This window comes from Lethenteron reissneri, chromosome 55 (genome assembly GCF_015708825.2).
Source record: "Lethenteron reissneri isolate LAM-NWPU_2019-01 chromosome 55, ASM1570882v1, whole genome shotgun sequence".
Classification (NCBI taxonomy): Eukaryota; Metazoa; Chordata; class Hyperoartia; order Petromyzontiformes; family Petromyzontidae; genus Lethenteron; species Lethenteron reissneri.
In genome coordinates this window covers 4,207,286-4,227,460 of record NC_083833.1, presented here as the reverse complement: position 1 = coordinate 4,227,460, position 20,175 = coordinate 4,207,286, and the positions used below count along the sequence as shown (strand labels likewise).

The 20,175-nt window shown below is 47.0% G+C and overlaps 1 protein-coding gene across 3 annotated transcripts; it reads left to right on the top strand.

Annotated features, from left to right (window-relative positions):
* Window positions 1-148: 148 nt before the first annotated feature.
* On the top strand, window positions 149-15,926 carry ABHD14B (abhydrolase domain containing 14B). Of its 3 annotated transcripts, XM_061574283.1 has the most exons (5): window positions 161-286; window positions 11,435-11,661; window positions 12,866-12,990; window positions 14,145-14,380; window positions 14,894-15,926. In XM_061574283.1, the coding sequence occupies exons 2-5, from the start codon at window positions 11,444-11,446 to the stop codon at window positions 15,077-15,079; spliced, it is 765 nt and encodes a 254-aa protein (XP_061430267.1). In that variant the 5' UTR covers window positions 161-286; window positions 11,435-11,443; the 3' UTR covers window positions 15,080-15,926. The 3 variants fall into 3 exon arrangements, with proteins under 3 accessions (XP_061430269.1, XP_061430267.1, XP_061430268.1); XM_061574285.1 differs by lacking the exons at window positions 11,435-11,661; window positions 12,866-12,990; window positions 14,145-14,380; window positions 14,894-15,926 and adding exons at window positions 5,449-5,669; window positions 6,930-7,174; window positions 8,086-10,367 and having other exon boundaries at window positions 149-286; XM_061574284.1 differs by lacking the exons at window positions 161-286; window positions 11,435-11,661; window positions 12,866-12,990; window positions 14,145-14,380; window positions 14,894-15,926 and adding exons at window positions 599-624; window positions 5,449-5,669; window positions 6,930-7,174; window positions 8,086-10,367.
* Window positions 15,927-20,175: the final 4,249 nt, after the last annotated feature.

The window sequence follows — 20,175 nt, the reverse complement described above, 5'->3', positions numbered from 1 at the left end:
TCGAGCCGCCACGCATATAAAGGATTTATAGTGAAAAACTTTGTTTTTACGGGTTATACTTATTGCGGGTTAATTTTTTTTACCATCATTCTAACTCCGTTTGCTCTGCTGCCCCCTGCTGCCTTGTGATGGGGTTGGATGCGTTTGGCTGGCCTGGTGGGTTGGCCCCAAAGCCCCAAAGCCCCCAATGCTTGATGGTGGGGGGGACGGGGACGTGGACGAGGTGGCGTTGACACCAGGAAATCATCACCACTGCTCGGTTCGAACTCGTGTCTCAGCTCGCACGGTGAGTTTGCTGCTGGCTCTACAGCTTCCTTGCAGTGCCACAAATACAAAGACCCCCCCCCATTGGAGCCTCAACAGACTGAGTAGCACATGCGAAGGCTTGGAGACGGCACACGAAGGGGGGTAAGGGGGTGGGTCAGCAACCACGCTCGGCCGCCTTTGTCACCCCAGTGGCGATGTTTTAGGCACCGCGCTTTGAGGCCGAGTCGACCTAGGGGAGGCCCTGTTCAAGATAATCGTCGCTTGTTGTTGACCGTGGAGCGGGAATGGAAGTCGGGCGGCGGGGTTCTCGTAGCGTGCGGGGCCCGAACCTCTACTACACCACCCGATGCGTTTGTGGTAGCAACACTGCACACACACACCACACATACAACACACCAACACACAACACACACCACACATACAACACACACAAAACATACAACACCCCACACACATAACAACATGCACAACACTGCACACAACACACACCACACATACAAGATGCACACAACACACCACACACATAACACACTGCACACACACACCACACACACCACACACACACACACCACACACACAACACACTGCACACACCACAACACACACACACCACACACACAACACACTGCACACATAACACACTGCACACACACACCACAACACACACACAACACACCACACACATAACACACTGCACACACACACCACACACACCACACACACCACACACACAACACACCACACACATAACACACTGCACACACACACCACAACACACACACACCACACACACAACACACCACACACATAACACACTGCACACACACCACACACTGCACACACACCACACACTGCACACACACAACACAACACACACACCACACACATAACACACACCACACATACAACACACCAACACACACAAAACATACAACACCCCACACACACAACAACATGCACAACTGCACAAATAACACACACAAGATGGACACAACACACCACACACATAACACACTGCACACACACACACACCACACACACAACACACCACACACATAACACACTGCACACACACCACACACTGCACACACACAACACACACCACACACTGCACACACACAACACACACCACACATACAACATGTACATAACACACATACACAAGATGCACACAACACACCACACACACAACATGCACAACACTGCACAACACACACAAGATGCACACAACACACTGCACACACATACGCAACATGCACACACCACACACACACAAAACATGCACAACACTGCACACAACACTGCACACACAACACTGCACACACAACACTGCACACACACTGCACACAACAACACACACACAAAAACACACCACACACACCACACATACAACACACACACAACATGCACAACACTGCATACAACACACACACACAAAACAAACACACACAACACACAACACTGCACACACACAAACCACACACACACTGCACACACACAACACTGCACACGCAACACTCACACAACACTGCACACAACACTACACACAACACACTACACACACACTAAACAAACACAATACATGCAACATACACACAACACACACACAACATACACACAATACACATAACATACACACAACACATACAAAAAAACACACAACATGCACAACACTACTACTACACGTGTAGTAGTAGCTACAGGCTCCGCACTTTCAAGGGCCCCACGCTAAATTATTTCAAGCCATCAACTCCGGTTCAGTGATCCTGCACTTGCTCTATTACTATAGTACTATACCGCCTTCAACTTTTACGAACGACCGGGTGTTTAAGGTTAGAGATTTGTCGTAGTATCTGTCTGTGTAGCAAATAAAAAAAAATACAATTTACTATGCAAGTAAAAAATTATGTGTTTTAATATTTGTTTATTTAAATTTTATTTAGGTCCGCTTCATAACGCATGCTGCAGGCACCGCGCCAGCTTAATCCGGCACTGCACACACGTGTGCGAATCCTGTTCCGCAGTAAACACGTGTACAGTACACACGTGTACACTTGAGACAGTAAGAGCCGTGCCTCCAGGTGGTGCTGTTGTTACCGTGCCCTGCTGCCGATTGGCGTGTGCGTTGTTGGTAAACACCGGCGCCTGTTTCAGTTTTCACTTTCGTTTAATAGGTGCTAGCTGCTTTACTACCCGGCTTCGCCCGGGACTTGGAATCACCACGCCCGGCCGCCTTTGTCTCCCCAGTGGCGATGTTCACACACCACAACAGTTACTCGTTTGAGGCTGAGTCGACCTAGGGGAGGCCCAGGAGCGGTTGTGGTGGCCGTGAGTGGAAATCGAACTCGGGTCGCCGGGTTCGTAGCGCAGGGCACTAACCACTACACTACAATGCGTTACGCTTCCACGTGCGCGGGTCACGTGACAGATTTGACGTCACAGATCACTTGCCGTGCAAAAAATATCAGCATTATTGAGCTCCCCCCCCCCCCCCCCCAAAATGCAAAAGTGTATTTTTATAATTTTTGCATGGTGTACAGTCTGGAAAGTACCCACATGGCAAATGTCAAGTTTGTTGCATGTCGGGAAGTAGCTAAACATTTTGAACAGACACACATTCACAGCTTTGCCTTTTATATATATGGAGATAACCCTGTGAGCCATGCAGCTTTTGAATTGGGTGCAACCGCAAAAAACAAAAACATGAACAAGGAATATCTTAAAGTGACTAGAGAAAAATTCAGGAAAAAAACAGCAAAGTCTTCTAGAACGTGGTACAACGAAAGTTGTGGGCCCCCCCCATAACCAACGTCGTTTTCACGTTTGCCGAACCATTGCCCGAACGTGCCACATGGGATGGTGTTTTGAAGCCGTGATCCAGAGTTCTAGACCGTCACTGATCAAAACTTGTGGATGTTCTCTAGACTTTGCCAGTGATGTGATCATCAGCAGAGGCAGGCTTCGCGTGATCCAACGCTGGAAAACTGACATGTTTCGAGGCAAGCGCTGGTTTTGACATTCAGTGCCTCATCAGCAGAGGCAGGCTTCGCGTGATACAATGCTGGTGAATTGCCAAATGTTTAGAAGCAAGGACCTTTTTCTGTTAGATTTGGGTCCGAATGCATTTCTACGCTAAACCGTGTAATGCACAACCCCAAATCATTCACGTTGTTGGAGAAGGCTGTGTGGCTGATGGAATGCGTGAAACAAAACATTATTTACGTGTAGAGATAGATTCGTGGAGGAGGCCTATTGCCTGCTTATCCTTTGTAGTTACATTCCCCGCAACAAAGCTCGTGGCTCTTTTCCGTTGTGTAGTTTTTACATCTCGAGAGCTGTAATGTGGCCAAATGAAATTGAGGACCAAATGTATTGTGGGCGTTTTGTGAACGCCCTGAGACCCTCACTCTGCACTCGAGGGCCCCGTTTCATCACAGATGGCTGAAACCTGGATTAGAACCCAGTTTTTTTGTATTCAGTGCCATTTTCGTAATTTAAATCGATGTGATTTGGAGGCGAAAGTGCAATCGTAATTAAGTGTTCAAGAGCAAGTAATTGCATGCCCAGCACCGAGCTTGTCCTGTATGTAATATTGTTCTGTAGTTACTCATTAATGCCAGAAGGGTTGCGTTGCGGTATGTTGCCATAAAGCGGAGTCGCTGAACTCTGCAACATCGCAGATAAGATGAGTTCCACTTATCCATTAACTCACGAATACTGGCTCAGCCAGCGGCTTACAATCCAGAGTTACATTCCTGCTTGGGGGTTCACTCAGCCCATCAACCGTTTGTGGATGTTATCAGTGGTTGTCTGATGGAAGGACTCTACCCTGCCATAAGAATGAGGAATTTCCACAACTGGCTTACCGCTGTAAACAGAATATGACAACTGCCTCAATGCTCATTTAAGCAGGAAATCGCTTTGACGAATGAATATTGAGACATCAGTGGAGTATTGTAATAGGCATTTCTTTGCATGTCATAGAAGTGTAAATATGTTGGTACAATACTGCATAGCTTCTTCGGGCATTATTTAATTCCTGTAATGCGGCAATCCACCCAACACCCGCACGCGCACTGATTGATTTAATCGCTCCATCTCCTTCGTCAACGACCTCTGAGACGCGTTCCATTCCTTGGCTGCCACTCCGTTGTTATTCTTGACCATTGGCAATCATCCCTTCTAGCGACGTGTCCTGCTGGTCCAAGCCCGCTCACTTTTCTTTCTAGTTTTAGGCGATGTCGTTGACCATCGTGTGTTCTCGAATCCAAGTTTTCCTCTTTCACTGTTTAAATACATGTGTAGTGGCAGTCTGTTGACCATGAAGGGTAACTACGGGTATGGGTGCGCTATATAACAGCCAACCATGAGGGGGGTGTAACTGGGCCAAGGGTCAGGGTCGGGGATCAGTCGGGAAGCTCCTGGAGTCTGCACGAACGTTCTAGAAGGGGGGCGTGGCCAGAGGCGGGGCTTGGCCACGCCGAGGAGTATAAAAGGGGGAGGTAACCAGAGGTTCGGGGCTGTCGTGGGGGTTCGGGTCCTGGCTGCCGTCGCTGTCTTCGCCGTCATCTCTTCATCATCGTCTGGCCGTATGGCAGATCTGCTGTGCGGTCCCCATCGTCGTCGTCGTCGTCGTCGCTGTAATCAGCCAGCCAGCCAGCTATATAGTTAGCCGCCGGCGACGTGGCTGTATGAGTGGGTCAGCTCTACGTAGCCCAGTGTATATGTCGCTCAGTGACTCTGCCTGTAAAGTGTGAGAAATAAACAAGGAGCCCTCTACAAGTCGTGTATCGGAAGTCGCTCACTACACATGCATGCATCTCTTCACGGTGGCGAGATGTTCATTACCTCACCCGGAATACAGGAGATCGTGGGTTCGATCCCAACCCTGATGCCTGTATATTTGGGGTTTGTGTGTCTCTCTCCCCGTAGTCGTGTACATTTTTTTCCGGGTCCTTTGGTCTTTCCCTCCACATTTAGAATCAACATGTGTTTAGGGTATTTGGCTGCTATAATTTTCCACATGATAAGCCACTTTGTTGAGCAATCATTTGTGGCCAGGTCGCTTCTAAACAAGAGCTATATGGCTCAGTGGGCCTCACAGCCACTTTTGAAATTGACACATCAAAAAATACTACACGTTTACGCTGAATGATGGGCATATTTTGTCTGGTTTCTTAGTTTCCAAGTGGAGATGGCCGCGGTGAACATAACCGAGGGCCATGCAGACGTTGACGGACAACGGCTTTTCTATCGCGAAGCGGTGGCGCCTTCCGTGCCTCGGCGCTTCTCGGTTTTACTCTTGCACGGCATGAAGTTCTCCTCCGAGACCTGGCTCACACTCGGCACCCTCAAGGAACTGGCCGAGGCCGGATATCGGGTGGTAGCGCTCGATCTTCCAGGTAAAAGAGAATCAGAAACTTTCAAGCCATGAACACCGAGGTTAACCTCATGACACTGCAGTGAAAAAAAACGTGCAATACCTTGTAGCATTTGCGGTTCGAGCGCTGCGGCTGCCCTGGTTAATACTACTGTGGTGTCGCGGTTGCGAGATGTTAACTTCCTCGCCTGGTATACAGGAGGTCATGGGTTCGATCCCGACCCTAATGCCTGTTTGTATGTTCTTCTCGTGGTCGCGTGAATTTTCTCCAGTTTTTCCCTCCACGTTTATAAACATGTGTTTAGAGTTTTTTGCAGCTATACATTACCACGTGATAAGTCACTTCGTTGTGCTATCATTCATGGCCATGTGACTTCTGAAAAAGAGCTATATAGCTTAGTGGGCCTTACCTGGTAAAATAAAACATTTTCAGTTTTAAATACTTTTCATTTACTCAAGCACCCACATCACTCAACACCTGGTGACGCTGGCTGTAATCTCCAGCGAGACATCGTACAGAATATTCAAATGTTGTGAGCCTTTCAACGTAACCGGTTTTGCCGTGAAATTAAGTCATTCGGCGCATTTGGCCACCATGTGACAACTCGATTGGTGTGGCTGTGTTGGGTGGTGGAGGGTGCACAACTCCAATTGGCCCAAGAGATGACAAGTTACGAATCGTACTGTGGGTCTGTTGACCGTGAAAAGTAAGCGCCGTCTGCTTCGCAGTGGACGTTGAAGATCCTGTGGCGTTAAAACGAAAAGATTAGGCCACGTCAAAAAATTTCAACAATTACCAGAAATTTATCGATTGTAAAAAAACATTGCAACATCGGACCCATACTACGAAACGTCGTAGAACTCTACTGTAAAAGTCTTGGGACTCGGTGAGGATTTCCTGGGTAAATAATTGTATTAAATACATAGATAAAAATGAATAATGACTGACACATCACATTCACCTGTATTTATGAAATACGGTCCCGTGTTGATTACGACCCATTGAATTACGACTTGGAGTGCTCGTCATTATCCATTATAAACAAGGTCACAATGCACAGACGCAAAACAATTCATAATTAGTGTTTAGAGGTCGTTAGTCGCCAGTTACCAAACTGAATTACCTAACGCACTTTGAGTTTGCAACTGCAGCGTCATTCGCGTAAATCCTAGTGTCCTGTTTAACTGACTCACGCCGCCGTTTCAGACGTAACAATTCTACGAGGCCCCGTTCTCGTGAATTCACGTCTGACGATGGCTATTCCCGATCTCAACTTTGTAGGCTACGGACGGTCTGCTTCCTATCAGCTGGCAGGCCTGCGCCTGGGAGAAATTGCGCAGGGCACGTTCCTGAAGCTCGTGTCAGAGAGCCTGCAGCTGGGTCCCTGCGCACTCGTGTCTCCGTCCATGAGTGGCATGTTCTCTCTGCCGTTCCTGCTGGAGCACGAGGCTCTTGTCCGTGGCTTTGTCCCCGTGGCTCCCATCTGCACGGACAAATTCACGGCGGAGCAGTACAAGAAGGTGCAGGTAAATGTGACGCAGGTGACGATCAACAACGTAGGCTCGGCTTAAACCTGTGCGAGAGGAGTCAAATTCGTTGTGTGGATTTGGGATGCGAATCGGCGTTGTGCCAGGATTGTGCTTTACGAAGCTACCGCAGTGCATTAAACGCGTTGTGATAGGTGCCTGCGAAGCTACGTTAGTGGGCAGCAGAGGGCAGTGCAGCAACATTATTTGTCCTGTTGCGTTATGGTCCCCACGCTTATGCCACCCGCTTTTGCTGATTCGCACTGACTGACCAGCGTGGTGAAGTATGGCGAATTCATTCTGTGGGTGCTACCGATCATCCAGCAGTGCATTCACAAAAGTGTACACATTGCTACGCAAGGATGGCCTATCATTCTGTGACCATGACATAGGAAGAGTTCCCTTACAGCAAGGGAGAATGTTAGAGATATTTTACAGAAGGGACCTGGTCACAAATTATAGCTCAACGAAGTGACTTATCACGTGGAAATTTATAGCAGACAAATACTCTTAAACGCATGTTGAGTCTAAATGTGGAGGGAAAAAACCGGACGACCCGGAGAAAACTCCACACAACCACGGGGAGAGCATGAAAACTCCAAACGTGCAGGCGTCAGGGTTGGGATCGAACCCAAAAGTTCCTGTATATCAGGCGAGGTAGTTTCTTAAATTCCCCCCACCTCCACCTCTGTCCAACCAGCAGCAAAAGCGGGAGTAGCCACAGTTGATCGGCAGATGTCTCGGCCAGCCTGGAAGAGGAGACCAAAATACCCTCTCGGGCGGCATAAGCGAGGCATTGCAGGGCTGCACCTTTACCTCACATCAGTTGACGGTCGTACGGTGGCGGTTGTTGATATGCCAGGCGCGTGACGGGCGGTGGTTTTCCCTCACGTCCTTATCTCGATTTTCAGGTGCCTAGCTTGATTACCTATGGCTCCCGGGATTCCCAGCTCGGGGAATCGTCCCTGTCGAACCTCCGAAACCTCCCCAACTCGACCGTCCTGAAGATGGAGGGCGCGGGTCACGCCTGCTACCTGGATAGCCCAGCTGAGTGGCACTCGGCACTGCTTGCCTTCCTGGGCAGCCTCAAGTAATCCCGCGGCAGGGTGGTTCTGGCGCGTGGCGCTGCACAAGTCAACAGAATTGTTGCCATAAAACAGGAGCACAGTAATTGTAGTAGCGATGATTGTGATGACGATGATAACGACGGTGGTTGCTGGAGTTCCCTGCTTCAATTTTAGGCTTGCCGTGTGGCGTATATTTCTACGTACGAGGAGCAGAGGTCGCAATCGTGTACCTGATACCCGTACCCTACCCGATACCCGGCTACCCGTACCCAGCCGGGTACGGGCACCCGTTTGCGACCCTGGTGCGGCCGGGTACGGGTACGGGTAGGCCGTGAGTCACTGGTGAGTCATCGTTTGTCACTCATTTCCCAACGTCGTGTCTCTTCACACAATTCAAGTTCCTAGAATCAACCCACCCGCGCCTGCAACATGGCTTCATCCCAGAGGTCGCAATCAGGTACCCGATACCTGTACCGTACCCGTACCCGGCCGGGTACAGGTAGGGTACGGGTACGGGTACGAGTACCCGTTTGCGACCCTGGTGCGGCCGGGTACGGGTAAGGAATCAAAACCCGTTTGCGACCTCTGATGAGGAGTAGTTACAAAAAAATAATTTGACCGATAATTGCGATGGAAATGAAAGTGTATAAGTGTGCCTTGATGTTTATTGACGCTATACGTTGGCGACTGTCTTTCACTGTCGGGGCCAGAATTAAATAGAATAGAATAATAGAGGAACTCTGCATGAGTGGAATTGAACTCGTCAACGTGATGAGTGAATCTGTCATCAAACTGAAACTAGATCTGAAATAAAAGCAAACGAGATATATAATTACACTGCCTATCGTTCTCTATTCTGTAAGTAATTCGTATTTGTCGGGACCAGCAGATATCTCACTCTCCCTGTCAAGCGCAGACCCCTGGGTATTCACAGACACGACACAGAAGGAGCACACACACACAACGCAATTAGAGGGTTTGTCACTTGTGCTATGGGTGTACTGGAGTTGGTATCTCATCGTTTGACATAACCATGCTGGTATAATGTGCATCTCTCATCCGTGTGTGTGTCATTTTGATATGGCGAGCAGTAGTGCAGTGGTTCGTTCACTGCGCTACAAATCCTGGTGAGTGAATTTGTCATCAAACTGAAACTATATCTCAACTGATAAACGTGTATAGGTGTGCCCTGATGTTTATTGGCGCGATACGTTGCAGCAACATAAGTGTGGGGCGGTGACGTGGCCGAGATTCGTGGTTCGAACCACAGTGGCCACCCTGGTTAATACTGCACGTATATTCAACCAATACATACTCGCCATCCGCTTCACAGTGGATGCTAAAATCCCATGACATAATACGAAAAAGAGTAGGCCATTTCGTACCGGCATCGTATTTACTAAATTTCTAGATTTACGTTGGTTAGTCGCATCGCCGCTTACTATGAAAAATTACTGCAGACTGTAATTGTCTGTGAAACATAGCGCCTTTGTGATGGCCCTGGGTGGTAATAATGGTGGCAGCGATTGGATGTGATCATTATTTCAATTTGCAATTCACTTAGGACCTGATTATAGTTTTTATGGTTAAGGATTGTACCCAAAATTCCATTGGGAATGTCAAATGCTAAGATTTTGCAATCACCGCTGCAGGAAATTGTTGGAATTGAGGTGGGTTTAATACTTAATATTCTTATGCATATATAATTCATATTTTCCTTTTGCTAGTGAGATATATACGTATGTATTCCCACAAATAGTTAATGATCTCAGACCAGATATTTAGCTTTTTACGATTCAATAAAAATGTGTTATGTGATGGCCTTCATGAAATGAGCAGATGATCAAATTGTTTCCTTTCATTGGCCGATTGCTGGCCCAAGTGGTACCAATATCTCTTCTGGACCATGGACGAATATACGCAGTAAAATTACCATGTATTAGCACGTATTATTTACCATGAGATATTCTAATTACAATACATTATGCTAATTAGCATACATTATGCAAATGTGCGTGAGGTATGCCGAGATGAGTTCACACTTAATCGGTCGTCAGCACTAATTCTTAAATGGCTGTCTACTATTCAGGCTTTTTGGAAAATAAAATATTCTATGAATAAAATGACATTTGCGTCGAGGTGACTCTTTTCTCCTCATTTACAGCTGTTTGTCAATCCACTGCTGGATGAGCCCAAGATTGGTTCAGGTTTTCGCAGCTGAGCCGTGCGGCTCTCCGATGCGTTTGTGGGTGGTATCGCGTGCTGTTCGGTTCGATGTCCCACGTTTTGCTGCGTGCGCTGGGAGCTTCTTAAGGACAAGCTCCTAGAACTTGGAGCGAAACATCGGACGTTGTGCCGAACAATACATGGGACAACCAGAAAATGCATGGATCGGATGGCTGTCTTCAAATTAAGCTGCGTTTTTAGTGTATAAGCATGCTGTTAGGCCATCAAAGACAGTCACTGCATCGCGTGCTTTCAGATGCGCGTCTGCGGAAGTCTGGAACGCTCATCCTTCCGATATTTTGCACTCCTATAATTTGTTGAATTGTTTGCTGTTGTAACTTGCTGACCCGCCCTTACTGCATATCTGTGAAAAAGTGCTTCTTAGCTCATCGGATTCCTCCAGTCTAAATAATGATTCTGATCTTATTAGGAAGCCACTGGAGATATGCACTTATAAATCTAGATTGAAAACTCATTTGTTTTTAAATCCTTTATATTAAGTTCATTTGCTTGCTTGCTTGCGCGCTTATGACCGTGCACATTTTTCGGTCGTTTTTTAACCCACTTCCCGTGATCCAATCGAGCTGACATTTTGCACACAGACTCGTGCGTGACAATTTATTTACGTGAAAATTTTTTTCCAAAATTTTACACTTTTTAGGAAAAAATAAATTATATTTAATTACCAATTGCTTAATGGTGGCAGGCAATCATCTGACCCATAGGTGGCAGCCATCTCAAGCCAGAGGACGAGAGGACTCTAGCCGCCACGCATATAAAGGATTTATAGTGAAAAACTTAGTTTTTAGGGTTAATTTTTTTAAACTCCCTTTCGTGTTTAGGTTGTCCTTCCCCCGCACGTACGATTAGCACGGTTGGCTACGTACGGTCACGAAAGGAGTTCGACACGCATACATTCGTACGTTTGATATGAAGATTTTTCACTGTTTCATCTGTGTTTGAACAGGTCTGAGCGATGATGCGGCAACCGCTGATGAATGGAAGGCTCTATTGCCTCGCCGTCTTCCTCTCGCTCTCTCTTCTGGCCTACATACTGCTGCCCGGCCTCAGGAGGCGGTTAGGCCATCAGGGCATTGGACCAACGAGGCCAGTGACAAACAGCACACTTCTCACTCTGGATCTGGGACCAGGAATAGGCCGAGTGACCCTCTTCATTCGAGAAGCAGCTCCGAGGTACGATGTCCCGGCGTTTTCACACTGACCACACTGTTCGCATCGTTCATCATCGTCGTCATCATTGCGGTCCACGGGCAGATTGCCCATAGGTGCCCACTGCACGTTTCGTCATTCGTTTCCACATTCCTCTCTCTTATATGCTCAACCAGTGCACATCTTTCTGGCACAAGCCATTCTCTCTTGCATCATTAGTGATTGTATATTGTTGAGAAATCCGGTATTTTTACTGCGCACTTTGGAAATGTTTTGGAAGTGGGCGTTAATGATGTTCACATCCACGTATGCACGTCTTAAGCCGAGCACGGGTGGTGAAGACGTTTTGCACCGATATTGCACAAAATGTGTAATCTGGATTGCTGCTTTTATTTTAAATTTTAATTAATTTTTTTATTTTAATTTCATTGTATTTTTATTTTCTATCTACGTGACTTTACCGAAACAACCAAGAATATGAATTCCTGCAACCACGCAATATATTATAAAAAGGTAAAGGTGCAGCCCTGCAATTACATGCTGATGCCACTGTTGGTGGGTGGGCCTCCAGTAGAGGGAGCTCGAGAGCGCCTTTCCAGAGGGTATTTGGCCTACTCTTCACCATTGGATAGGGGGGTGTTCATCATTTTGGATGTTAAATGTTAGCAAAGTGTAAAAGTTTTTGGTGTTTGCTCAACGTTGAATGTGCAGCCTTCCGTGCCACTGGGGTCACGTGGCTTGCAGTGCACATACACACACGTGCACAGTAGGTGGCCATGCATTTTCTAGATGCCTGGAGCTGCATGTAGCTTTGTCTGTCCACGGCCCTGTCTCTCCATGGCACTGTCTCTCCATGGCCCTGTCTCTCTCGCATTATTTATGTTTTTGTGTTCATTGACTTTGTAATTCTCGGAGATTATCAACACAGCTCCATGGCGACTACAATGCAGCACACCGCTACACAAATACTGAGTCTTGGCTTAATAACGTTTAGACTATTTTTCTTTCATGTAAACAATAGATGAATTAAATAGAATCTAGTACACTTTACGATCAATAAAAAGTATTGTTTTTTTATATATATAGTTAGTAGTTTTACATCGCATAACTATTAAAGGTGGCGGCGGTGGCGGTGGCTCAGAGAGACGTTCATCCAGCAGTGGATTGACCATGGCTGATGATGACGACGACGATTAATAAACGACTCCGTGTCTATATTTGTTTCCAGCAATGTGAAAGGTGAAGTGCTGCTGTTGCATGGGGCAGCTTTCACCTCCCAAACGTGGCAAGAGCTCGGAACGATGAACGTTCTGGCCAACAACAGCTTCCGTGCCGTGGCGCTGGATCTGCCGGGTGAGCAGGGCGGCCTGGAATGTGAATGTGGCGGTGACATGGCTGAGCGGTCGCAAGTTTGCCGTTCGTATGTGTAGAGGAGTAGAATGGGGACGTGACGTCACGGAACGTGACGTCATGCGCGCTGGGCGGATCGATGACGTCACGTCTCGTGGAGTACTTAAGGGAGATTCTAGATTTGAGGCTTTCGTGACTGCAAGGATTCATACTCTTAGGTTTTTTCAGTAAAGTCACGTAGGTAAAAAATAAAATTAAAAGTTCATAAAAGTAATAATGGAAATAAAATAGAATAATAAATCACGACGTTTCGGAGGCAACACAAGTCTCCGTCATTTCCATTATTACTTTTATTAACTTTAAATTTTATTTTTTACCTACGTGACTTTACCGAAAAAACCTAAGAGTACTTAAGGGAGACCCCGTGACAAAAGCGGGGTCACTGTGGGAACGAGTAGAGTGAGAAGGGTGAAGAGGGAACCAGGGGTAGAGAGGGATCGAGTAGTGAGTCTGGAAGGAAGCCGGTAGTAGCCGATAGAGGTGCTCTCTCTCCGGTCGGTGGAGTTGGCAGAGTCCCCGATCCGACACGAGAGAGAGAGACCGGAGCTAGCCGGGCAGGGACCAGGACTCAAGTGTAGGACCCCTAACCCCTAGGAGTTGTGTACCCTTGTGTTAGATTGTAACAGCCCTTAATAAACCTTTGGCGAAAGCCCATATATCCTTACCTCCGTCTCCGAGTGCGTCCTGGGAACTCCTCAACATATGTATGCATTGTTGAACATCTCTCGCACCGTACGTAGCCAACCGTGGTAATCGGAGGTGCCGTTTGTTGAAAACGCACTATCGCTCGGCCACATCTCCCTCTGCCAACATTTGTCGTTTATGGCCGTAAGCCAGTGGTGGAAATACCTCGTTCCTATGGTGGGGGAGATTGTATTAAAAACACAATCACTATTAGAGTATTTGGATTTATTATAGCTGATGATGACTAACTTTTTGAAATGCATATATAGGATGATTGCAAAAACGGGGTATTTTTTTTTTCTCTTTTATATCAGCGGGGTAACTTTTTACCTGCTTTTGATGGAAACGCCTGTGCATGCTATACAATCGTCAGCCTTGCCCTGAAATCATTTGTGTGAGAAACGTTTTTGCAGGCTATGGGAATTCCCCGACGATGCCCGCAGTGAACACCGATGAACTGAAGGCCTCTCTTCTGCTGGAGGTCTTCAAAGCCCTGCACATGGAACGTCCGATTCTCATATCGCCGTCCATGAGTGGAACATTCTCCCTGCCCTACCTGATGTCACGCGGCCAGCGGTTACGAGCATTCATCCCAATTGCTCCAAGTCACACCACAAAGTACAAACGCAATGAATATGAGAAAATACAGGTAAGCCTTACAAACGTCGGCAGGTCACGGCATGGTGGGTTTAAAGCGCGGGTACTCGCAACTCTGCAAAGACGTCTGGCCAGCGTGAAAGGGGCGGCCAAAATCATCTCGAGATAGGCTGTCTTGAACTCCCGATAGTGGAGGCCCTCCCAGTGGCGGTGGCATTGATCAAGCAATTGCAGGGCTGCACCTTTACCTTTTCTTAGAAGCACCATGCAGGTATCAATTGACGTCCCTCGTGAATCGACGAAATTTTCATGATTTTGGGTGACTCGTGATTCATAATAGCTCTCTTATCTCCTTTTATTTTCTCGGGTCAAACCAATAAATGTTTTTTTTTTATTTTCTTCACGAGCGTCGCTTGGCTAATGGCATAACTACAAATTCGTTTTGAGGGTTTTTAATTTTATTTTATTGAGACCTGTGTTGTGAATTGCACACTAATAATAAAAAAAACCATGATGATGATGATGGCGATGACATTGACCATTTTACCTGTTACGTGTTTTACAGACGCCTACGTTAATCGTCTACGGAGGACTGGATAAAAATCTCGGTGTTCAGTCTCTTCAGCGTCTTATTCTTCTTCCAAACCATCGTGTGCTGGAACTGCCTCAAGCAGGGCACCCTGCCTACAAGGACCAGCCTCATCTCTTCCACCAAGGGCTGCTGGACTTTTTACTTTCCCTGCCCAAATAAATGTCTCGCGTCGCCGGGGATACGGCGCGCTTTGCCATTCTGTGAAACACGGACGCGGTGATTTGCGTTCCTGCACGCATTTTGCCGGATCCGCAGCCCAACGACCAGTTTCACAGACCACGTCGCGCCGGATATCTCGCAAACTCAAGCCATCGCCTGCAACCGCTTTGTCCACGTCTGAGTTGAGTAGTTGTGCAGCAAGGAAGTGTCTGGGCTTGGTTAAGGTGTCTGGCCCTGCCCCATGTTTTGGTTAGCTCCACCCCCAAAGACAAAGATGCCCCATATAGCCTTGACACAGTTGGGGCAAGTGCTCTTAGCTCCCCACCCCCCTCATTCCACCCACAGGGTTGAAACGGCCAATCATAGTTCACAAACGTGTCACGTGATGATGAAATACATTGCTACAGTCGCCAGCGAGCAGATCGACGCTTGAAAGTTGAGTCTCTCTTGAATGTAAAGCAACCAGTTGCACAGCTGCTCACAATCGAGTTGCAGAGACGTCCGCGTGTCAGCGACTCAGTTGCATGCAACCGATCGCTCGAGTGTGGACTCGGCTTAAGAATGGATCCCTCCTGTAAATCGGTTGAATGAGTGTCATTTCATAAGGTAGAGGAGAGAGACGTGTAACATCCTAACCTGCCATGTGATGCAATAAAATGTCACGATCCAGGCATACGATGTAATGCAAAAAAATATTGTAAAGTCGTTTTGTGATATGTCCTGTCAAGCTTGTTCAACACCTCGTAGAATTTGTTAAAAAACCCAAAAATGTGCATTAATGACAAACAAGGTTTAGCGCTTGTATCCAGAGTATAACCGTCAATGTTAATAAATACGTGGACTTTGATTACCGCCTTTGCAAGAGGCATCTCGATGTGGAGTTGTCATTGGGTTGGCGGGGTGGGTGGGAGGTGGGGGCTGGCACGACCGCCCGACAAATAACACATTCCTGCGGAGGGAGCTGCTAGGAACGTTGGGTTGCTCGGTCAATGGCCAGGGTCAACGGCGGCGTGGTGTATTCCGCAAGTATGCCCGACTGTGAGGGCGGGCACAAGCCGGCGTGAGTAGGTTAAACGTTGAGTTTTATAAGGGCACCACGGGGTGACCAGCCCCTCGCCACCCAGCCCCACCCCTCCCACCCCCCACCCAGCCCCTCCCCTCTCCACCCAGCCCCACCCCTCCCATTTTTGGATGCACGACGGACGGACACAATAATCCCGTGGGCTGGTGTAACCAGGAGGTTCCTACCAGTAAAATCCCAAGATCGTGGCTTCGTTCATTTCCCCTGGCATGGGCATCAACCGCCTGAGCCCCCACCTGGCGTCCTCGCGGTCTGCACTGACAGAGATGGGGAATTGCCATGAGGCGGATTAAGCTAATGCGGGTCCTGTAGCAGACGCTATAAAGGGGCCCTAAAAAATAAAAAAATATTAGAACACAAATGTTTTGCTTGCATAGTAAAGTAATTGTATTTTTTCATTTTCTATACAGCCAGATACTACGACAAATTGCTAACCTTCAACACTCAGTCGTTCATAAAAGCTGAAGGCGGTATAGTACTATAGTAATAGAGCAAGTGCAGAATCACTGAACCGGAGTTGATAGCTTGACAGCATTTAGCGCGGGGCCCTTGAAAGTGCGGAGCCCGTAGCTGCTACACGTGTAGTAGCTGCTACACGTGTAGTAGCTGCTACACGTGTAGCAGCTGCTACACGTGTAGCAGCTACTACACGTGCAGCTGCTACACGTGTAGCTACTTTTGCTACTGGGATAATCCCACACTGGACAACCGGCCATGTAAATAAATCACTCCCAGCGAATCTGTCGCAAAGCAAAAGTCAGCATTTTTGTTTCGGTTCACCCTGTCCATCAACTTCGACAGAATTGCACTTTGATTGTCGCCAGATCTCGGAGGCTGCAGCGGAGTTGAGCCCCGATTGGGTCAGTTTCCCGTGGGCTTCGTTGTGGCCAGCAGAGGGCATTGCAGGGCACAAACAAAAGCCGTGGTCGTACCTGTGGCCGTCTTCACCAACCCCACCGAGCAGCGTGGTGATGTATGGTCAAATAACTTCCAACGTCTTCATCCAGCACTGGACTGGCAAAAGGGACATTGATTCGATGCATAAATGATGTTTTGCCTGGTTTGTACTGCCAGTTTCGTATGATGTCTTGTTCGTTTATGTTTGCACAAAGATGTAAATGTTTATATGTTGAACTTCTTTCGCACTACGTAGCCAACCGCGATAATCTGAGATTATGCATAATTAGTCAAAACATCCAGTCTTAAGACGTTATGCAATCAGGGCTTAATGTCTGACTGGGTTTTCTCTCGAACGCTGATAGGCCAGATTAGAGTAAAGATAATCGGCGTAGGGCACTACCTAGAGCAGGGGTCGGGAACCTTTTTGACTGGGAGAGCCATAAAAGCCAAATATTTCTAAATATATTTCATTGAGAGCCATATAGTATTTTTAACGTATAATAAATTAAATATGTCTTACTTTTAATGCGACTTCTGGTGCTGCGTGGTTTTGCTGATGGCCTTGTTGTCTGGTTCATACTTGGTGAGGTTGAGCTTCATGCAGGCGTGACCCGTGAAATTTATCTTCAAAACTAATTTCTGTTTACTTTAAAATGACACACTATTATTAAACAATATCACAAGTATTTTTAAATCAATTCCAAACTGATTTTTTTTTCAACTCAAAATTGTCTGGGAGCCATATGCCGTCACTGGAAGAGCCATATATGGCTCGCGAGCCATAGGTTCCCGACCGCTGACCTAGAGAGTGGAAGGCACACTGTTTATGATAATAACCAGATATTTTTACGCGCTAATTTTTGTTTTACTTATATGGATAGATTTAGGCAAAAGTAATTCGAGATGAACGTGGCTTTCAATGTCGTCTGCCGGACGAATCGCCCTTGAACAAGAACTTAGCCCAATGGGCTCTTACTCGGTGAGGAATAAACAAACTTCTGACTCTGAACATCTCTCTCTGTCTTAGGTCGGCAAAATTGCCGTTTACACAAAAAAACTCACAAATCTCTGTCCTCCGCTAATTTTACGCAGCTTGTGTAATTAAAGCAGTATTATGTTCCTTGCACATTACATAATGCTCATTATCGGATCATGTCATGTTTTATTTAACATTTCCTTAAAGTGGGAAATCTCAGCTTTAAACTCGAATGTGACCTTCACGTGGCAAGCATTTGCTCCAATTTTTTGCAATTTAGCGTTTAGCTTTTCTTGTGTGTGTGTGTGTACCAGGCTTTAGGTGCAGCATTACAAAGCGACAGCATAACCCAGGCGAGACCTCTCGACGATTGGGAACACATTGTGGGGATTTCAATTCCAATGTGCCGGTCCGCCGATGATAAAACGAAGTCGCAGAGTCTGGCGGGTAAGCGGCTAAGGGACCGTCCATAAATGACGTCACGCACCTAGGGGGGAGGGGGGTCAGACATTTGTGACGAGGGGGGGGGGGGTGATTGAGAAATGTGACGTCACATCAAAATGCGCAACTTTAAATAAATATATTATTGTTACAACACTAATTGTTATAACAACACGAATTGTTATAACACTCCTATAACATCAGAGTGCAGAGCCACATTACATACGCACTACAATGACAATAGTTTAAAGCGAATTGAAGCATGTTTTACTTTCAAAATGGAAATATGGTTTTGGGGGGGGGGGGGGTGGCAAAGCTTTGTGACGTCATATTTGAGGGGGGGGGGGTCTGACTTTTTGTGACGCCGTGTGACGAGGGGGGGGGGGGTCAAAAATCGTACAAAATCGCGTGACGTCATTTATGGACGGCCTCTAAACTGCGGGTAATCAGAGGGCAGCATTACGGCTCGCCGACGTTTTATTGCTTGGGCCACTGAACGCGCCACGCATCGTTGTTGTTTCTTCACGACAGCTTCCCACCCCCCTCCCTAGTTTGAGAGATGAACGCGTTGGGGGCCTCTGACCTCTGAAAAAAAAAGTTCGGCAGCGGCGGCAGCGGCTTTTATAGCGAACTCGGGACCAAGAAAAAAAATCTGCAGGTTTTTATTTAGTTGAATTTGTAAGACACCGAACCCCCACCGAGAAACGAAAACACGTTTCGCCTCCCCTCCCCCCACCGACCGAGCGGCCACCATGTATCAGGGAAAGTCTAAAGAGGCCGACGAACTTCCAGAAGATTAAAACAGACCCACCTCTTATTCTTGGTTCTTTCGGTAATGTCACGTAGAGGGGAAATAATAAAATAATATAAATATAAAACAATAAAAATTCTCACGACGTTTTCGACTGCAACACAAGCAATCATCATCAGGTGTGAAATCCACAGCAAGAAAATTTGTAAAACCGCCACTTTTTTCAAATTTTCTTGCTGTGGATTGTGTTGCAGTCGAAACGTCGTGAGAATGTATTGTTTTATATTATTTTATTATTTCCCCTCTACGTGATTTTACCGAAAGAACCAATAATATGAATCCCTGCAGTCACGAAAGCTTTAAGTCAAAATTTAGACCCACCTCTCTCTATGCCCACCCTCTCTCTCTCTATTTAAGGCCTCGACACAGAGGCATTGGGTCTCTGTCTATGTTGTGTCTCTGTCTCCGTGTCTGTGTTTTGTCTCTCGCTCAAATTTAGTTCTACCTGATGACGGTTGCTTGTGTTGCAATCGAAACGTCGTATTCTATTAAATTATTTTCTTTCTACGTGACTTTACCGAAAGAACCTAAGAGTAATTCCAGAAGATTTCTACACCCCCATTCCGCTCAATGTCAAGAGCCTGACCGCCCTGACAGTGCTGAGCCCCATTCCTGGCACCACAGACCCACCTGGGTGGCGTTCATGCTTTTCCTGGTCATCGCGGATTTCCCCACTTAATTTCCTCACCATCTTCCTCACCTTCAAGTACAAGAAGCTCCGCTCCCACCTCAACTACATTCTGGTCAACCTCGCCATCGCTAATCTCATCATCGTTTCCTTCGAGTCCACTTTTTCGTTCGATAGCTTCATCAATACATAATTTGTGTTGGGGCCCCCCTGTTCAGCGCAACTTTGGGAGGTAATGCGCGAGATTGACTTCGCGTCT

Bases quoted from the DNA above. Each gene is read 5' to 3' on its own strand.
- ABHD14B (XM_061574283.1), top strand. From the start codon at position 11,444: ATGATGCGGCAACCGCTGATGAATGGAAGGCTCTATTGCCTCGCCGTC. The intron at 11,662-12,865 runs GTACGATGTCCC...ATTTGTTTCCAG, and splicing joins ATTCGAGAAGCAGCTCCGAG to CAATGTGAAAGGTGAAGTGC. The intron at 14,381-14,893 runs GTAAGCCTTACA...CGTGTTTTACAG, and splicing joins ATGAATATGAGAAAATACAG to ACGCCTACGTTAATCGTCTA.